This window comes from Euprymna scolopes, chromosome 9 (genome assembly GCF_053919585.1).
Source record: "Euprymna scolopes isolate OS-2025 chromosome 9, ASM5391958v1, whole genome shotgun sequence".
Taxonomy (NCBI): Eukaryota; Metazoa; Mollusca; class Cephalopoda; order Sepiida; family Sepiolidae; genus Euprymna; species Euprymna scolopes.
The window spans coordinates 78,717,998-78,734,854 of NC_136490.1; the positions used below are offsets into that span (position 1 = coordinate 78,717,998).

A 16,857-nucleotide genomic window follows, 5' to 3' on the forward strand; every position below is an offset into this window, starting at 1 on the left:
ACTGCTTGCATGTGTGAAGCAAAAAATCATTTCACATTTTCAGGTTTTTTTTGTTTTTTTTTAAAAAAACAGTTTAATTCACCATTAAAAACTAATACAATGGATAAAAGTGCATACAAGTTACATATTTACAAAGCTTATTTTCTTGTCTTTTCAATCATATAAATATTTGTAAAATTTGATCAGAAATAATGTTGGACTGGATTGCTTTAATTACATATTCTGATAATCGAATAGCTCTAAGCTATCTCATAGCAAAATAGCTTTAACTAAATATGTAAGTACATTTTTTTCATATATTTTTAATTTTTTTTAATTCATTCTGAAATAAAAAAATTAACAAAAACAGTTGGTTTACAGCCATGCTATCACTGATAGTATTGCTGTTACAGATAGATTTTAGATACTTTTTTTAAAATAGGAAAAATAATTTTTTTCCAGGTATCACCATTTTAAATTGCTTGTTACCACAAGAGAAAGCAAGTTACAATTTTATTTTTAACGGATAAAAATAATAAAAAGATTGATTTATTTAACAGTGGATGTCTATACTCGTCATGTTGGAGTCTTTTTTTTTAACACGAAAAAAAAAAAAAGTTGTCAAAAGAATTTCGGACATCCCAATCTAATAAAAGTGACAGCTCTTCTAGAAAAATTTTCAAATTTTATGAAAAAAATTCTTAACACAAATGATGGGGGTGGGGGGGTACAAAATCTTACCGAAACCATTGTTTTATGATGTTAACATTTTTATCACTTTATTTGCTAAAACTCTTAAAATATATAATGTACATTATTATTTATTAATTTACTTGAAAGTACATTCATTTCTCAATAAAACGGTGCTATTTTGAGAACTAAAGTGCTTTAGTTTTTAAAATATGACGACTTTAGCAGATCCCCTTGAAATCTGATTATCCAAAGTGTTTTATCGTCTTGCTAATAGTTACAGAAATTAAGCATTTGTAATTTCTGGAAATTAAATAATAGCGTGGTGAACAATGGGCCATTAACAATTCCTCCACTAACCAGCCATCATGATTTCAGTTGCATGACAATGGTTTGCTTTAACTTTACAATTTACTTCTCTTCTAATTTCCTACTATAGATGGAGACCACACTAAATGATCTGGTCATCACTACTTTCATATTTTGACATAAAAAAAACATCGATACATCCAAAGCATGTGAACTAGATCTTAGAAATGCTCTGCTGAGCTAGCCCTTGTCCTTTCCAAACTATGACAGATGATTTGTCAAATGCTGCTTCTAATAGCTGGAAAATTGCCTCAGTTTTCAAGAACATTCATGAAAGAGCACTCTCCCATCTTGGACTTTTTGCTAAAATTTTTCAATTATTAATCAATCATATATATAAATTATCAAAATATCTATATACATAAATTATCAAAATATTTTATTGTTTTGAAAAGTATTTAAAGTTTGGCCATACATTGATCAGCTGATGATGATTAGGTAAAAGAGTGCAGCATCTTACAAACTTTAAGTGATAAACGGCAATGTCTGGCAATTTAGGGATTGCAAAATAAATTAGGGAAAACCATATAAACAATAAGAATTTAAGCAAGTTTTATCAAATGCCAATAATTTTGAGGTTTAAATTACATACAAACTATGGTTTGGATCATAAAGCTCTGAGGTAGAGTAACTAGTGGAAAAGAGTAAAGATTGAAGCAAGAATTAAAATATTCACTTGGTTATTTCTGTTCTTCAAAAATGCATTCTACTTGCTTACCATTCACAAATAAAAATTCCTGTAACTTAGTAAGCCACTTATATTACCAATACACATGAAAAAACTGAAATTGCTTAAAATATTTCAATGGCATACATAGAAAGAGCTTAATAATCTTAGAATTTTTTTTTTAATTTGACTAAAAGTAAAGCTATGATTATTTTTGTGCATTGCATGTTTGCATATGTTTCCCTCTTTATATCACATCTGGCATTCCTTTTTAAGTAAAAATGTTATATTTGTTAAAACACAAGATTAAGCAATGAAATTTGTTATAATTGCATTTTTGCGCGACGAATCAGAATATATCATTGAAAATCTCCATAAATTAATGGTTTCCAAATAATCTACATATAAATATACTGTAATACCTTAAAAAATCTAATATATAAAAGTGTGTGTCTGTGTCTCCATATTTTCAAACTATCTCTTGAGAAACTAAGTTACAGAGGCCTCAAATGATTGAATTTTTTATGGACTGTACTTTTATGGGGCTTTAGCCAGTTAAAATAGTTTTTAAGGGATCAAAATAGAAAAGAAATCTTTATACATCTTGTACATTCATCTTAGTTTATTTTTAGTCAATTCAAATGTGTGTCACGTTGGTACGGTGGTAATATCACCAGCTTAAAATGTAGTTTTGCTTTCGGTTTCGATTCTACCTGATTGCACCCAAATACTTTTTCACTTTTGAAATCACAACTCTCTAAGATATACAAAATCTGGACAAATTAAAAATTATATTTAAGCGTATTTTACAATTGAGTACCATATATATATTTGTGATCATTCAACAACAGATCAGTCAAAATTTTTATCATTTTTAAATATTTTAAAATTTTTGCAGATACCAAAACGTTTACCATGTGCCATTCCAACTCAATTATTTTAATTGTGATTATTCAATAATCATTCATAAACTAACCCTATTTATCCATAGATAAATAGCGCCACTGCCTTGTAGATGCCTTGTAAACTCTGACAAAAATCTGCTTTGGAGTTCCAATAGCCAAATGATGAAGCACTGCAACACCTTTCCAGCAACTCCTGCAGCTGCACCGGCTCCTACTGTATTGGCTTGCCTTTCCATCAGACTTTGACTGGAATGCCAAGAAGGGGACCCTGATAACTGGCCAAACCTAGGTCTTATCACCCGCCTAGGCCTGGCCTGCATTTAGAGAGGCAACGAACTTTAACTGTATAGCCACAGCAGATGCTGTAGTGCTTCAAACTAGATACAAAACACTACTGACTCAGGAAACAGAAGGTTGCCATCATCACTGTATATTCATTAAAAAAAAGTTAAATTTTAATGCGTTTTAGGTACGAGAAATTGAAATCTAATACCAGGACTATTTAAAAATGAAGTAGCAATACACATGAAAAAATTTAAATGGCTTAAAGTATTTCAATATTGGTATATATAGAAAGAGCTTGATAAGCTAAGAAAGAATCTTTTTAAATTTTTAAAATCCAATTAAAATCAAGGAAGTTATGACTATTTTTATGCCCTGTGTGTTTGGATATTTTCCCCTCTTTAAGACCATATGCGTTTTGTCACATTTTTTGCACTACTTTTTCAGTAAAAATGCTATATCTTTGTTAAAACACAAGATTAAGCAATGAAATTTGCCATATAAGTATATTTTTGTGCAAGGAATCTGAATATGCTACTGAAAATCTCCAGAAATGAATGGTTTCCAAATAATCTGAAGTAAATGCACATAAATATGCTGCGATTGCTTAAAAATGCCATGTATTCATTAAAAGAAAAGTTAGAGAACTGAAAGTTTAGTTGTAATGCATTTTATGTGCCAAAAACTGAAATCAAAATCTAAGATTGGTTAAAAATAAATATATTGCAATATTACCTTGGTATTATTGTAGATTAATACCTTCTGCTAACCCTCCCCATCTGACCACCTCTCCAAAATATGTGATTCTATCTTTATAGACAATTGCATGTGAACAACTTGAAAAACTTTAATAAAAGATACACAAAAATTATTTTAGAATTTAATGTAAAACGATTTCTCATTTTGAATCATTCGAGCGTTTTAGGGCAGTTACCCCCCCCCCTTTTCCTATGATAGATAAATCCTGGGTGTTTTTTGTTTGTTTGTTTTCTAAAAGGTGATTATGCGTGGTTTTAAGAGGGTCTTTGTGCAATTATGAGAAGGTAGGGAGGTTGCAACTCTGACTGGGTTAATGATAGGGCTAAGGAAAATTATGTGTGAACATCCTGAAGACTTGATAGAAACAAAACAAAAACAATTTTAGAATTTAGAGTGGGGGTTGATTTCACATAAATGTAAAATAATTCACCATTTCAAGACGATCCTAGCGTTTTAGGATGGTCGACCAATTTATTGAGGGGGGGGGATTAATCATGTGCACTTTTCTTCAAGCGTTTTTTATGCTTTTTTTTTTTTTTTTTTTTACACGTTTATATGAGTTCACAGAGGAAGATTTTTTAGTGAGAAGCTCTGCTACTTGTACTTAGCGTTATTGTTAAGGCTAAAGGTTTTAGGAGTAGGCTTGCCACTCGTACCTAGGATTAGACATAGAATTAAGCAAGTTTTTTTTTTTTAAGAGGGTGTTTGATACCCATTGTGAAACTTTACAAGAATTATGACAAACAGACAAAAATAAATGTTATTTAAAAAAGTGACGTCCCTCTAAAAGAAAACATGATGCTTGGAAAAATATCAAGTATTTAAATTCTATTAAAATATAAAAAAAGAAACAAGTTTTTGCTAAAGCTGACAAATTGTTAAAAATTTTGAATTAATGTTATTTTGATTTTTAATTACATTTCATGTCTTTTCCTACCGCTGTTATTTTTTAACTGAGCATCTCCTACAAATATTTAAATATTGATTATTTTTTTATTTTTTATTTTTTTAATAATTGGGTAGATTAGTTTCCATTTGATAATAATTCACTGAAAACATTTTTTAAGGGATGAAAATTAGAAGTGTGTGTACCGTTCATACACGTGAACCAAAACATCATATTTCACATTTTCGCTTGTTAAAATATTTTTAAATTTACTACTACCCAATTTTTAAAAATATTTGTATGGTTGATAACAAAATAGCTCTAACTAAACATGTAGGAATCTTTTTTTATAACTAGATTTTCAATTTAAAAAAAAAAAAAAAATCGATTTGGAATAAAAATAAACAACAAAAACAAACGTCTGTTTACGACATGTTATCACTGCTGCTGCTACTATCACTAATACTACAGAAGTCTTGATTCAAATTCATAACGATTTTTTCGGATATTATGTTTTTAAATTGCTACGTACCACTAGAGAAAACACTGCCCAATCAGCTTTTTAATGAATAAACATAGTAAAAAGATTGTTTTATTTAATAGTGAGTGTCTGAAGAAAATTTTTTTCAAAACTTTCAATACTCATTATTTTGAAATCTTTTTTAACACAACAAAAAAACGAGTGGTAAAATGAATTTCGGACACTCGAAATTATTAAAAATGACATCTCTTTTGGCTAATTTCAAAATTTCATTAAAAAATTCTTAACAGAAACACGGTACGAATGTTTAGAAATCAAGGGGGGTAGTTACAAAATCTTACCGAAAATACTGTTTTATGATGTTAACATTTTTATCACTTCATTTGCTTAAAACTCTAAAAATATATAATGTATGTTATTATTTACTAATTCATTTGAAAAGTATATTCATTTCTGAACAAAACGGTATTTTGAAGACTTAAAGTGCTTTGGTTTTTAAAATATGACTATTTTAGCAGAAACCGCTTGAAATCTGATTATCCAAAGCGTTTTAACGGCCATGTGTATTGCTAAATGAAGATATGGCAAGATTTCTTTGCTACTGTAGATATTATTTTAGATTAAGACATTCTTGCCACTCCAACAGAATTAATGGTAGGGAAGGAGTTTTAGAAGGGGTAGAACTTGCTACTCTTACCTAGGGTTAGAGGTAAGGTTAAAGGAATTTTGTCACTCAGATGTAGTGTTAGTGGTATGTAGTGTTGGGACAATTCCTAAATTTTTTCCGGTTCCAAGAAAATGTTGATTAACAATTCCGATGCCAAGTACGATTCCGATTCCCGTGGAATTGTTTTGAAATATACCATTATATAATCGAAAGTTTTTGTGTAGCGAAAAAATTTGGTACAGCGAAAAAGTGGAAATACAATTAAGGGAATTTTGAAAGCGATTTGATTTTTTTTTGTAAAATTCCTTTCAATAAAGATAAAAGTCCAAACAAATATTTTAACCATCAATTAAACATGCACCATGAAATTAATAATCAATTTCAAGAGTTATTTTATATATCAAAAAATATAAAGAAAAAGGACGGACGTACATGAATGCTACCCCTGTAAACGCTATGGGGCGAAAAGTGTCATTTTTGGCCATTTTGGGGCATTTCTGACCTCTTCTGAGCCCATGGGGACGCCAAATCCCAATGTTACTGCATAACAGTGTAATTTCAGGCCTTAGCACGTGTATATTTGTGTAAAACCATTATATAGTCAGACATATCAAGTTTTTGTTGAGAAATATGGGGGGAAAAAAAAGAGCCACAAAAAGGGGCGTTTTTAGCACTGAAAGTCCTCAGGGACACCAACCAGAATTTTGCCAGGGTCACCCATACTGGATTTATATTAAGAACAATGGACTCCACATTTTCGCCAAGTTTCAGAAAAAATCTCATGGTGGATCAAAAGTTATGGGGCAAAACGTGTCATTTTGGGGCATTTTTTTAAACCTCTTTTGAGCCCCTGGGGACGCAATGGGAATTTTCGCAAAAAAGATTTTTTTACTGTGTACATGTATTTAGTGAAATACAATTTATGGCGAAATACGCATCGGTTCCAATGTTGTACGTTGTTCGACTGAGGGAAAAGTTATTTCTACAATGAAAGAATTTTTGCGTGTGTGACCTTGTTTTTTTTTTTTTTTTTTTTTGTAAATTTATTTTGACTTGAAATTTGTGCATGATTTTTGTTATGATTTTATCTGTGTTCTTTTGTTTTTTTGTTTTGTTTGTCTTTTTTTGATGGATCTTTTTTTTTTTTTTTTTTTTTGCCGGAATTTATATAATTATTAACAGGAATATTCGTGAAAGTCAAAATGGAATCTGCGCTATTTTTAAATATTATTTTCAAGTTTAATTATGTTCACGGGACTGTAAACAATTCACAAAATTTTGTGGATCCGCTTACTGGTGTTTGCACCAACAATATTGAAGCCTACTGGTCTCGTATTAAAAGAAGATTGAAATACATATCGGGATCAGTAGGAGAAATGAAATGGTCTCATGTTGATAAGGCCATGTATAGAGAGGCTTATAACACAAAAAGTGAAAAAATATTAGATAATTTTGAAAGATTTTTAGAGCATGTTCATGAAAAACATGGTAATTAAAAAAAATCCCAATAAGCTTTGGGGAAAAAAACATTTTTTGAAAAATTGAAATTTTTATTTTTGATTAAAAAACAAAAACAATAGTGTTCTCATTGAGTAGTTTTTATTTTATTCAAGAAAATAAAAAAAGGTGCATGAGCACTTATTCAGCCGTGCTGAAATAATGGCATAACATGGAGACAGGAGGGTGTTGTGTACCTATTCTGTACTTTCACCTAACAATTTAATAAGAACAAGTATCATAAAACTTTAATTAAACTTGAAAGTACTATTTAAAAGTAGCGCGGATCAATAAGTGCACTAGCACCAAATAACATTTCGCAGTGTTTCGATCTACGACATTCCATGAAGCTTTTTGTTTATCGCCACAAGTGCTAATTTTGACTTTCACCAATTTTTCTTTAAAAAACAATTAGAAACTCTTCAAACATTGGGCGAGGCACTTAAACCATTATAAAATAACGGTAACATAAGTGTATGAGCACCAAATATTTTTGTTTGTTTTGCTTTCATTTTGTTTGTTTGTTAAATCTGGCAAAAAAAAATAAATAAAAATAAAAGAATCCAAAAACAATAATAAGAAAAGGGCATCATAAAACTTTAATTAAATTTGAAAATAATATTTAAAAATAGCACGGATTCCATTTTGACTTTCACCAATTTTACTGTTAATAATTACATAAACTCTGGCAAAAAAACAAAAAACAGATAATATAATAACAAAAATCGGTGAAGCTTAAATAAGCATGTCCGGCAGACGAGCCTCGTTCTGACATTCGGAAAATTTAGGTTAACAACCGGTGAAGCTAACAAAAAGTAACCCTTTTGAATGAAGATAGATATAAACAATATTTTTAAAATTAATTTCTTAATTTTACTTAAAAACAAAATGTAAACATATATAAACAAAATACTTTAAAAAATAATTTCTTAATTTTAAATAAAAATTGATTGTAAAGAATTTTTTTAAAATAATTATTGAAAAATAGTGTACAATGTTTACATAGTTGGTTCTTTGGGATAATAGGGGCGCCTGACCCCCCCCCCCTTCCAAAATGAAAAAATCTTTAGTGTTTATACTATTTTAAAGCACTTTTTTTTTTCTTAAAGTTTGAAACACTAGTGGCTTGTTAACGTAAAACAACAAGTGCGCATGGCGGAAATTCTTCAGGGTATTGTAATGCTTTTATGGTGGTCAAAAAACGTTTTTCAGCTGCCATATTACTTCTTATTTACTACAGACACAAGGTTGGTTTAATATAAAAGCAAGTTAAGCTAAAAGTAATAAAAAAATTTTTTTAATTCCAAGAATTAAAGAAAGAAAAAATTCAAAACAAATTTCGAAACTCATTAAGATAAATAAAGATTACCTTTAAAGTAGTTAATAAAATTCTTGTACATCATATTAAATATGTTATGAAAAGTTCTATGACGTTTTTATCATAAATTTTTGAGAGCATTAATCTCACTTCAAACAAACAGTTCAACTTAAAAATATAAGAGAATCGTAATGAAAGAATTGTAAATCTAAGGTATTTTTAACGATGCGATTCAGATGCCCCCCAAAATACACGATTCTTACGATTAACAATTCCGATTAATCGTCCCACCACTAGTGGTATGACATGTTCATGGAAAGGCACTTTTAGGAGGTGGACTTTTACTTCAAACCTAGAGTTGTGGTAAGTAATTATTCTTTTTTATACTAACTTTCCAGCTTAAAAAATATCAAAAGAATTTGGACAGCTAACTGCTCTTAATAACAATAATGTCTAGAGAATGAGGAATCATTTGAGGTTAAATTTATATGTAAAACTCAATTCTAAATCATTTTCATTGTTTTATTTTTACATCAAGCTTTTTAGGTATATATATTATTTAATTGGAATTCATTATTAAGATGAGTTTTATTTATTAATTTATTTATTGCAGACTATTATCCTCATTTTTCTTAGTTGTTGTTTCAGGGTGTTTCGGCCAACTATTCCTTTGGCCTACGACATTTTTTAGCCAAGTAAGCCTCTTGCCAGCTTTGGGTAGGATTGAAACCTCTATCAGACAATTCTCACCTGTAAAATGAATTCCAATTAAATAATATATATACCTAAAAAGCTTGATGTAAAAATAAAACAATGAAAATGATTTAGAATTGAGTTTTACATATAAATTTAACCTCAAATGATTCCTCATTCTCTAGACATTATTGTTATTAAGAGCAGTTAGCTGTATAGATACGTCTATCCACTGCGCCACAACTATAGATGGCAGTAATTGCCGTAAATGCAATTAGGAGATTCAGAGTTCTTATCCCATCGCGGTTACCACCTGATGAAGACCAGAGGAATAGTTGGCCGAAACGTTATGAAACAACAACTAAGAAAGATGATAAATAATGCAATAAATAAATTTATTAAGACTTAGGGTGTTCACACATAATCACCTAAAAAGTAAAGTCTTACAGAGTTTTTTTTGTTTTTTTTTAATTGGTTGCTTAAAAGTAATTTCTGACCTGAATTAAAATTTATTTTAAAAATCTTAAAAATGTCTGTTTGATAGTGTTAACATTTTTATACGTTAACTCTTCAAATAAATGAAGATTATTATTAATACATATGAAAAGATTCATTTCCGAAGAAAATAGTGCTTTTTTGAGAGCTTGCACTGTATGTAATCATCCTTGACTTACAGCAAATAAAGTATAATCCATTAGAGTGTAGACTTGGCCATTAGAAGCTTGTTGATCTTAAAAAAGAAGTCTTGTGCCTCCATGTTGCAAGATACCTACTACATACATTAGTACATACAGCCTGTGAATAAACAATAGTTTTTAAATATGGGATAGGTTATTTATAAACTGTAGTTTATTAATGACTAGCATGGATACCCAGCGTTGCCCAGGTGAACATGAAGTAAGGTTTGGACACAGCTGCTATACTAATGATATTGAGCACTTTCATCGATACCTCCACAACAATTTCAAAAATAAAAGAATGGAATGACCCCAAAAAAGAAGTAGATGACAACTTCTTCACCCAATGTTTCAGCAGAAGGAATACGAAGAGAAGCACTTTTGTTGCTTGTGTGCTAGACTTAAAAAAAAAAATAAATAAATAAATGAATCAAAACAACTTTTCTTTCAATCAAAATAGCCGCCCATGCGACCGCAAAAAAATTTTTTTTTTAATTTCCGCAGTAGGCAGGGTCAAACTTGAAACGCAAAAGGGGAATAGGGAAAAAAAGCTAACGTGCTAACTATCATATCAATGACGACTTATGACGTTGTGAACCTTCAAAATAACGTTTTTTTAAACATACATTCAGTTTGCTAGGCATACGTGACTTGCGAACATCTTGATGCAAAAAGTGACCCCCCCTCCTTGCGTGGAATGGCCCAGTTGACTACCACAAAATCAATTTTTTTTCTCATTTTCAGATATTATGCATCCGAGGGATCGATCTTTCAGATGATACCAGATCTGCAAGTTTTTAATGGACATATGAACACACACACACGCAAAACACAAACACAAACCGACATTTGAGATTTATATTATAGACTACAGACTGACAGAACAGTTGCAATTAAAAGCAATTGAAATGAACATTAAAAAAATATTGGTCATCAATTAAGAGAACACACTGTCTATTCAAACAAAACAAACACTTGTACTATCTTCAGCTAAATTTCATCTATGTGCACATTTTACACTTAATGTTTGGAAAGGTACTTACATCCATTTGCTGATTAAACTTCACTTTCATTTCAAAGTAAGGTCTACAAAAATACAAAAAATTAAAATTAGCACAAAAAAAAAAAAAAAAAAAGGAAAAGAGATTTCAAGTCGATAAATATGTTAAAATAAGATATTTTAAAATATCGTCATGAAAAGATTCAAATTAAAAACTCTTCAAAATAGTATAAAACAAATTTCAAAATACAAAAATTTATACTAAAATAGCAATTTATAAAAAATTTATTTTATGATGAAATAATTTCAACATACTTTGATTTGCTAATTGAGCGTTTCAGTTCTTTTTGTAACTGTTGAACACGCTCTTCAGCCTCTTTAAAGACTTTTGTGGTTTTCTCATGGTACTGCTCACTCTCGATCCTTTCTTTTTCAGCTTCATTCACCTAAAAATAAAATGATATACCTAATAAAAAAAAAAAATTACTAGACATTTAAAGTTTTAAATTAGAAATAAAATAACATTGAAGTCAATTTGTTATATCATAACATGGAATGAGATAATCTTAATGTTTAAGAAATTTTGCAGCATATAATTATAACTAAGGTTGTACCGATTAATTGGTCAATTTGCTGATTAATTACTTTTCGCTTTACTATTAAATTTAAATCATTTTATCACTGCCAAGAAACTCATCAGATAGTATTGACATTTACATAGTAACTGCAAATTTAATTTAACATTTAATTGTCTGGGCACTATTATGGCTAGTTAATAAAGGCAAAAACCTTTATTAACTAAAATTACAAAGCACAAAGTACAATTTCCAATTGTTAAATGAATATAAATAAACAATTAGATTAGAAAAAGAAATTACAACTCAAATACAAAGTATAAATTGTAATTCTTTAAGTGAATAACTATAAGCTGAAGTTTTGCATCTGATGCTGCTCTTTTTCTTCTTCTATTCTTGCTGCTTGCCTCCTCTGCTCTCCTCAATACTTCAATACTTTTAAGTTGTAATGTAGAAACACTTTCTCTATTCTCATAGGTTCATACACATTAGCATCACAATTTGATTTTTTCTTTTTAGATAATTGTTATTTAATCAGCTTGCATGAAAAGAGCTACCTAAAAGATGCTTAAAACCGTTTGAATTATGCAAATACCATCAGTAGTTCAAAAGTTATGAGAATTTTAAGTGCCAAAATTTAGGCTTTTCCGTGGACATTTTTCTTTAGAAAAAGTGGGCGACATTACGGACCTTAACATTTCAAGAAATTCAGTAATTTCGCTACCATTTATTTATTTTTCAAACTATTCTCATGAAGCTTGATACTCTTATGTAAAATTGTGTGCTCTTTCTGATTAATCAGTCAAATCTGATGTATCGTTTTACCATAAGCCATGAATTATAAATTGAGATGTACAAATCTCAAATGTTTTTAAACTGGCACATGGTATCATACAGTGGGCATCTATTCATGAACAAAACTAAGTATTATAGTGGTATTTAACTATAGCTTTATTGAGAATAGGCATTTTCCTGCCTCCTCACCAGAGAAAAACTTAGTCTGGGGTGTAGCCATTGAATGTCTAAAGAGCATTCATGGCCGGTATTTACTACTCCCCTTAAAGAAAAAAAATTGAATAGATATGAATTAATCTCAGAAATAAATCGAAGAAAATTTTTCATATAGCTTTTGGATTTCTGTAAAAGATGGAAATTCCCATAGTTGACCAGAACTTATGCATTTTGGGACCAGTCCCATTTTCAATTTTGTAAATCCTCTCTATCTGGCCCAAAATATACTCCTATTTTCCGAAATGCAACCATAAATCGTACTCTACATGAATCCTCGATGTAACTTTCAGTACCAGGAATCCTGAAAAACAACTATATATTCACCAGTTGATGGTAATTTTTGTCATTTCTATTCTTGTTTTACTGAAAATTCAATTATGTAAACAGAGAAATAAAATGGTAACTTTTTACCTTTTAAGGTTTTCTGGTATGCTGAAAAAGGATATCGCATTTAAATTTTTTGCAAATAATTAGTTTTCTGGATATTAAGCAATGTCATTTATGTTATCGCAGGTGGCCACCTTGGTACGTGCAAGCAAGGAAACGCAATCCCGAGAAAGTATGCACAAACACACATACCAAGATGGCCACCAGCAATAACGTAAGATATGAAATTGCTTAATATCCGGAAAGCTACTTATTTGCGGAAAATTTAAATGCGAAATTCGTTTTCAGCATACCCGAAAACCTTAAAGAGTAGTCATTTAAAAGAAAAATGTTAAGGTAGAAACAAGGTAAAAATTTACAAAATGCATCACAATGAAATTTTTTATCAAACCACCTAATTATTATTATTTAGATATTCTCAGTAAAAAAAAAAAATAAAAAAAAATGGGTTTGTTTTACAGATTCAAAAAAACGGTCTTGACAAGGAGTTAAAAATAAACTCAAGTTTTGAGATATGTATTTAATTGTTAGGTGAAAGTACAGAATACTAAACAAAACACTGTCTTCCCCATGTAAAGAATGGGTTTCGAAATAACAATTTCAGCATGGTAAAGTGCACAAGTACCTATTATTTGTTACTAGCGGGGGTACCCAGCGTTGCCCGGGTGTTTAGAGGTTAAAACTTCTTTTAAAAAAATCAGAGAAAAAAAAAAACGAACATGATGCAAATGAACGATGCTAAAATTTCAAATCGGAAAAACAAAAAAAGAAAACGCGAACATGGAGAAAAAAAAAAAAAAAAAGAACGAATATGATGCAAAACGAACGATGTTAAAACTTCTTCAAAAAAAAATCTGAAAAATAAAAACAAAAAAACAGGGAATGTGAAAAATGGCATAAATAACCCTGTTTCAATATAGGTTGTTTGGAAATCAAATTTGAAAAACTTGAAAATAATTTTTTTTAAATTGACAAACTCAGAATAAAAAAAATGACTAGTAAGACGAAAGCAAAGAAACAGTTTTCTATTTTTAAGAAAATACTTCAGTCAGTTCAGCACATATGTTAGCATTAGCGAGCCATTTTTCTATTAATTTCTATAAAAGATAACATTTTAAAGAGATTTCCACACAATAATTATCAAATATTTACATATTATACATGAAAATAATTCTGAAACTATTATCTATATGAAAATGGATGAGATATGCAGATTTATCTGATCAATTTTGAGATATTCTTTTTCAACTTTGCTTCCTGTGGTCGTAAAAATAAAAATCAAACATTGAGATGAACTTTTGTTTATATAGCCTGTAAAATTTCAGCCATATCCAATCAAATTTTACCCCGCGCATATGTATCCAAACGTAACGTATAAAATGTAAACATTGAAAAAATAGTTTCCCTTTTTGTTGCCGTCATTTTTTACCGTTTTTGTTTTCATTTTTAACTTGAGGCATAAAAATATTGAACGCATAAAAGAAAAATAAATTAACATCGTTGGAATGTTTATTTTATTCTCTTTCCGTCAATGTAATTCTTTTAAAAAATGGCCAACAAATAAAAAAGATACGACTTGGTACATTAGGTATGTAATATTGCTGATGTCCACGAAAATACAGCATATGCTTGTAATGCTATACACATGATCACCTGTACTAAAGAGCAAATCACTCTCCACAGATGAAGATATTAAATATTTTGAGGCTGATTTACTCAGCAATGGTAAGGTCTCCTTTTCCCACCACTGAAATAGATCATCACTCCTTGCGGTTAGTTGTAAAGCTACATAATAGTTTTTTTGTGCACTTAACCATAATTGATTCCTTTCGAGTTTAGATTGTGATTCTTGTATTTCTGTTGTAGTTGCAGTCTCCAGGTTTAACTCAGCTTCTACTACCATGTCTCTTTCTCCAACATCAGAGGTCTATGTTCCAACCTTCCAAAGGTTGAAACCCAATTACAGGAAACAAAACCGGACATATTCTTTCTAAGCGAAACTGGAATAGGGCCGACCACTTCCCTAGATGAGTTCATAATTAAAGGATACTCTAACTTAACATCTAAATCTTATCCCTAAGATCGCCATGGGCATGGAATATGTGCCTATATTAAAGATGGCTTCCCGTGTGGCAGGGATATCTCGAGAGAAGACCCTAATTTACCTTATATGTGCTTCCGGGTTGCACTTGCTTACACCACTGCATTTATATTTGCCCTCTTTCGCCCCCACAACAGCAGAGTTACTATCTTTAAGAGTATATCTGAGAAAATAGAGCACATCCTGTCTGCTCATCCCTCGGCTAACATTCACATTTGCGGTGACTTCAATGTCCATAACGTGGAATGGCTGACCCACTCAAATAACACAGATGAGGGGAAGTTCCGTCATGATTTTGCCATTGTCTATGACCTCACTCAGATTGTTCGCGAGCACACCCGTGTGCCCGATATACTACCGGTCAGTATGCAAGCCTTCTAGACCTTTTTCTCTCAACTTCCCCTGAGCTATGTTTAAAACAGATGTGTCCTCTATAGTATCAGACCTGACCGAATGGTTAATTGTAGGCATAGACTGATTCATACCATCTAAAAAACTCCAACAAAAACCTAACAGCCAGCCATGGTTCTCACCAGAATGTGCTGCTACCATCACGCACAGAAATCACTTTTTCCATAGCTACCAACGTAATAGATGCAGAGACTAAAGCTGCTTTCAGGACCGCCAGCAACCACTGTAAAAGAGTAATAAAAAATGCAAGAGAGCTATATGCTCAGTCCGTTAAATCCAAAGTAGCTAATCAGCGGCTTGGTTCCTACCAGTTTTGGCAAATAAATAGGATCCTGAACAGAAGCGTGTTTTCTATCCCAACCATTATCAATGGACCAGAGGTCATCTCGTCAGCATCAGACAAGGCCAAACTATTTGTCAATTAATGCCATGTGGCACTAATCCTTGTGCCATGTCGAAACGACGACTTAGCGGCTTGGTTCCTACCAGTTTTGGCAAATAAATAGGATCCTGAACAGAAGCGTGTTTTCTATCCCAACCATTATCAATGGACCAGAGGTCATCTCGTCAGCATCAGACAAGGCCAAACTATTTGTCAATTAATGCCATGTGGCACTAATCCTTGTGCCATGTCGAAACGACGACTTAGTCAATTATGACCTAATGACCTCTTCACAAAACCAAATTTCCAGTTCCAGAAGCGTCTCTCTGCTTTCGTCGACACTACTTGTGGTCTATAAAATCCTCGGTAATCAGCTAAAACAACACAAACTAAGGCCCTTTGCCTTATCAGCATGTACAAATCATCATCCCTGACCTTACAGACAAGCTCTTCTTCCCACAGGTAACACCACAAAACTTCAACATCCCAGGCCTTACTCCCTCTCATTATAGACATTCAATCACAATACTAATTCTGGGGGACACAACAGAAAACCCCTTAGCTACAGCATATCTGGTGGTCAGCGCACTAATTTCCAACATACCATTTAACATACAGATCCACATGGACTTCAGATCCGTTGGGCCACAACCATTAAACCAGAGTCATGGAAAGGAGGTCTAGAAGTGTAAGCCATGTTTAGTTTCAGGACAGTTTCCGATGGTTAGTTGTTCTACACAAGTCCTGGAGGTAACTGGTTCTCAGTAGACAGTTCTCGAGTTGGAATCCACAGAGCAAAAGATTCTTCCTGTGTTGACATGAAGAAGTTGCTAAAAAAAGGTTTAATATTTATGGAACAATTCTGGTTTCTGGTTGGTTGGTAGCAGAATGTGAATTAATTTGATTCGTCAGTTCCTAGCAGCATCGTTTATAAATAGAATCTCCCGACTGTGCGGGATCATACCCCATTATAAGACAAAAATATTGCACCCCCTCCCATTTTTTTTATAATGGGGAAGTCTCTTTGGTTTATTCTCTCAAAAAATATATTTTTACCTTAAAAACGGATGGGCATATGAAAAAAGGAAGCCGTTTCTTAAATTTGATTATTCAGCTTTGT

General features: G+C 31.3%; 1 protein-coding gene across 2 annotated transcripts in view; it reads right to left on the reverse strand.

Moving 5' to 3' along the window:
* Positions 1–16,857, reverse strand: part of LOC145284721 (uncharacterized) — a 251,056-nt gene that overhangs the window by 72,588 nt on the left and 161,611 nt on the right. For both annotated transcript variants that reach the window (XM_080133643.1, XM_080133642.1), the window contains 2 exons: positions 11,186–11,316; positions 10,914–10,956 (listed from right to left, as the gene is read on the reverse strand). In XM_080133643.1, the coding sequence (XP_079989769.1) occupies positions 10,914–10,956; positions 11,186–11,316 (174 nt within the window). The remainder of the gene's footprint in view (positions 1–10,913; positions 10,957–11,185; positions 11,317–16,857) is intronic.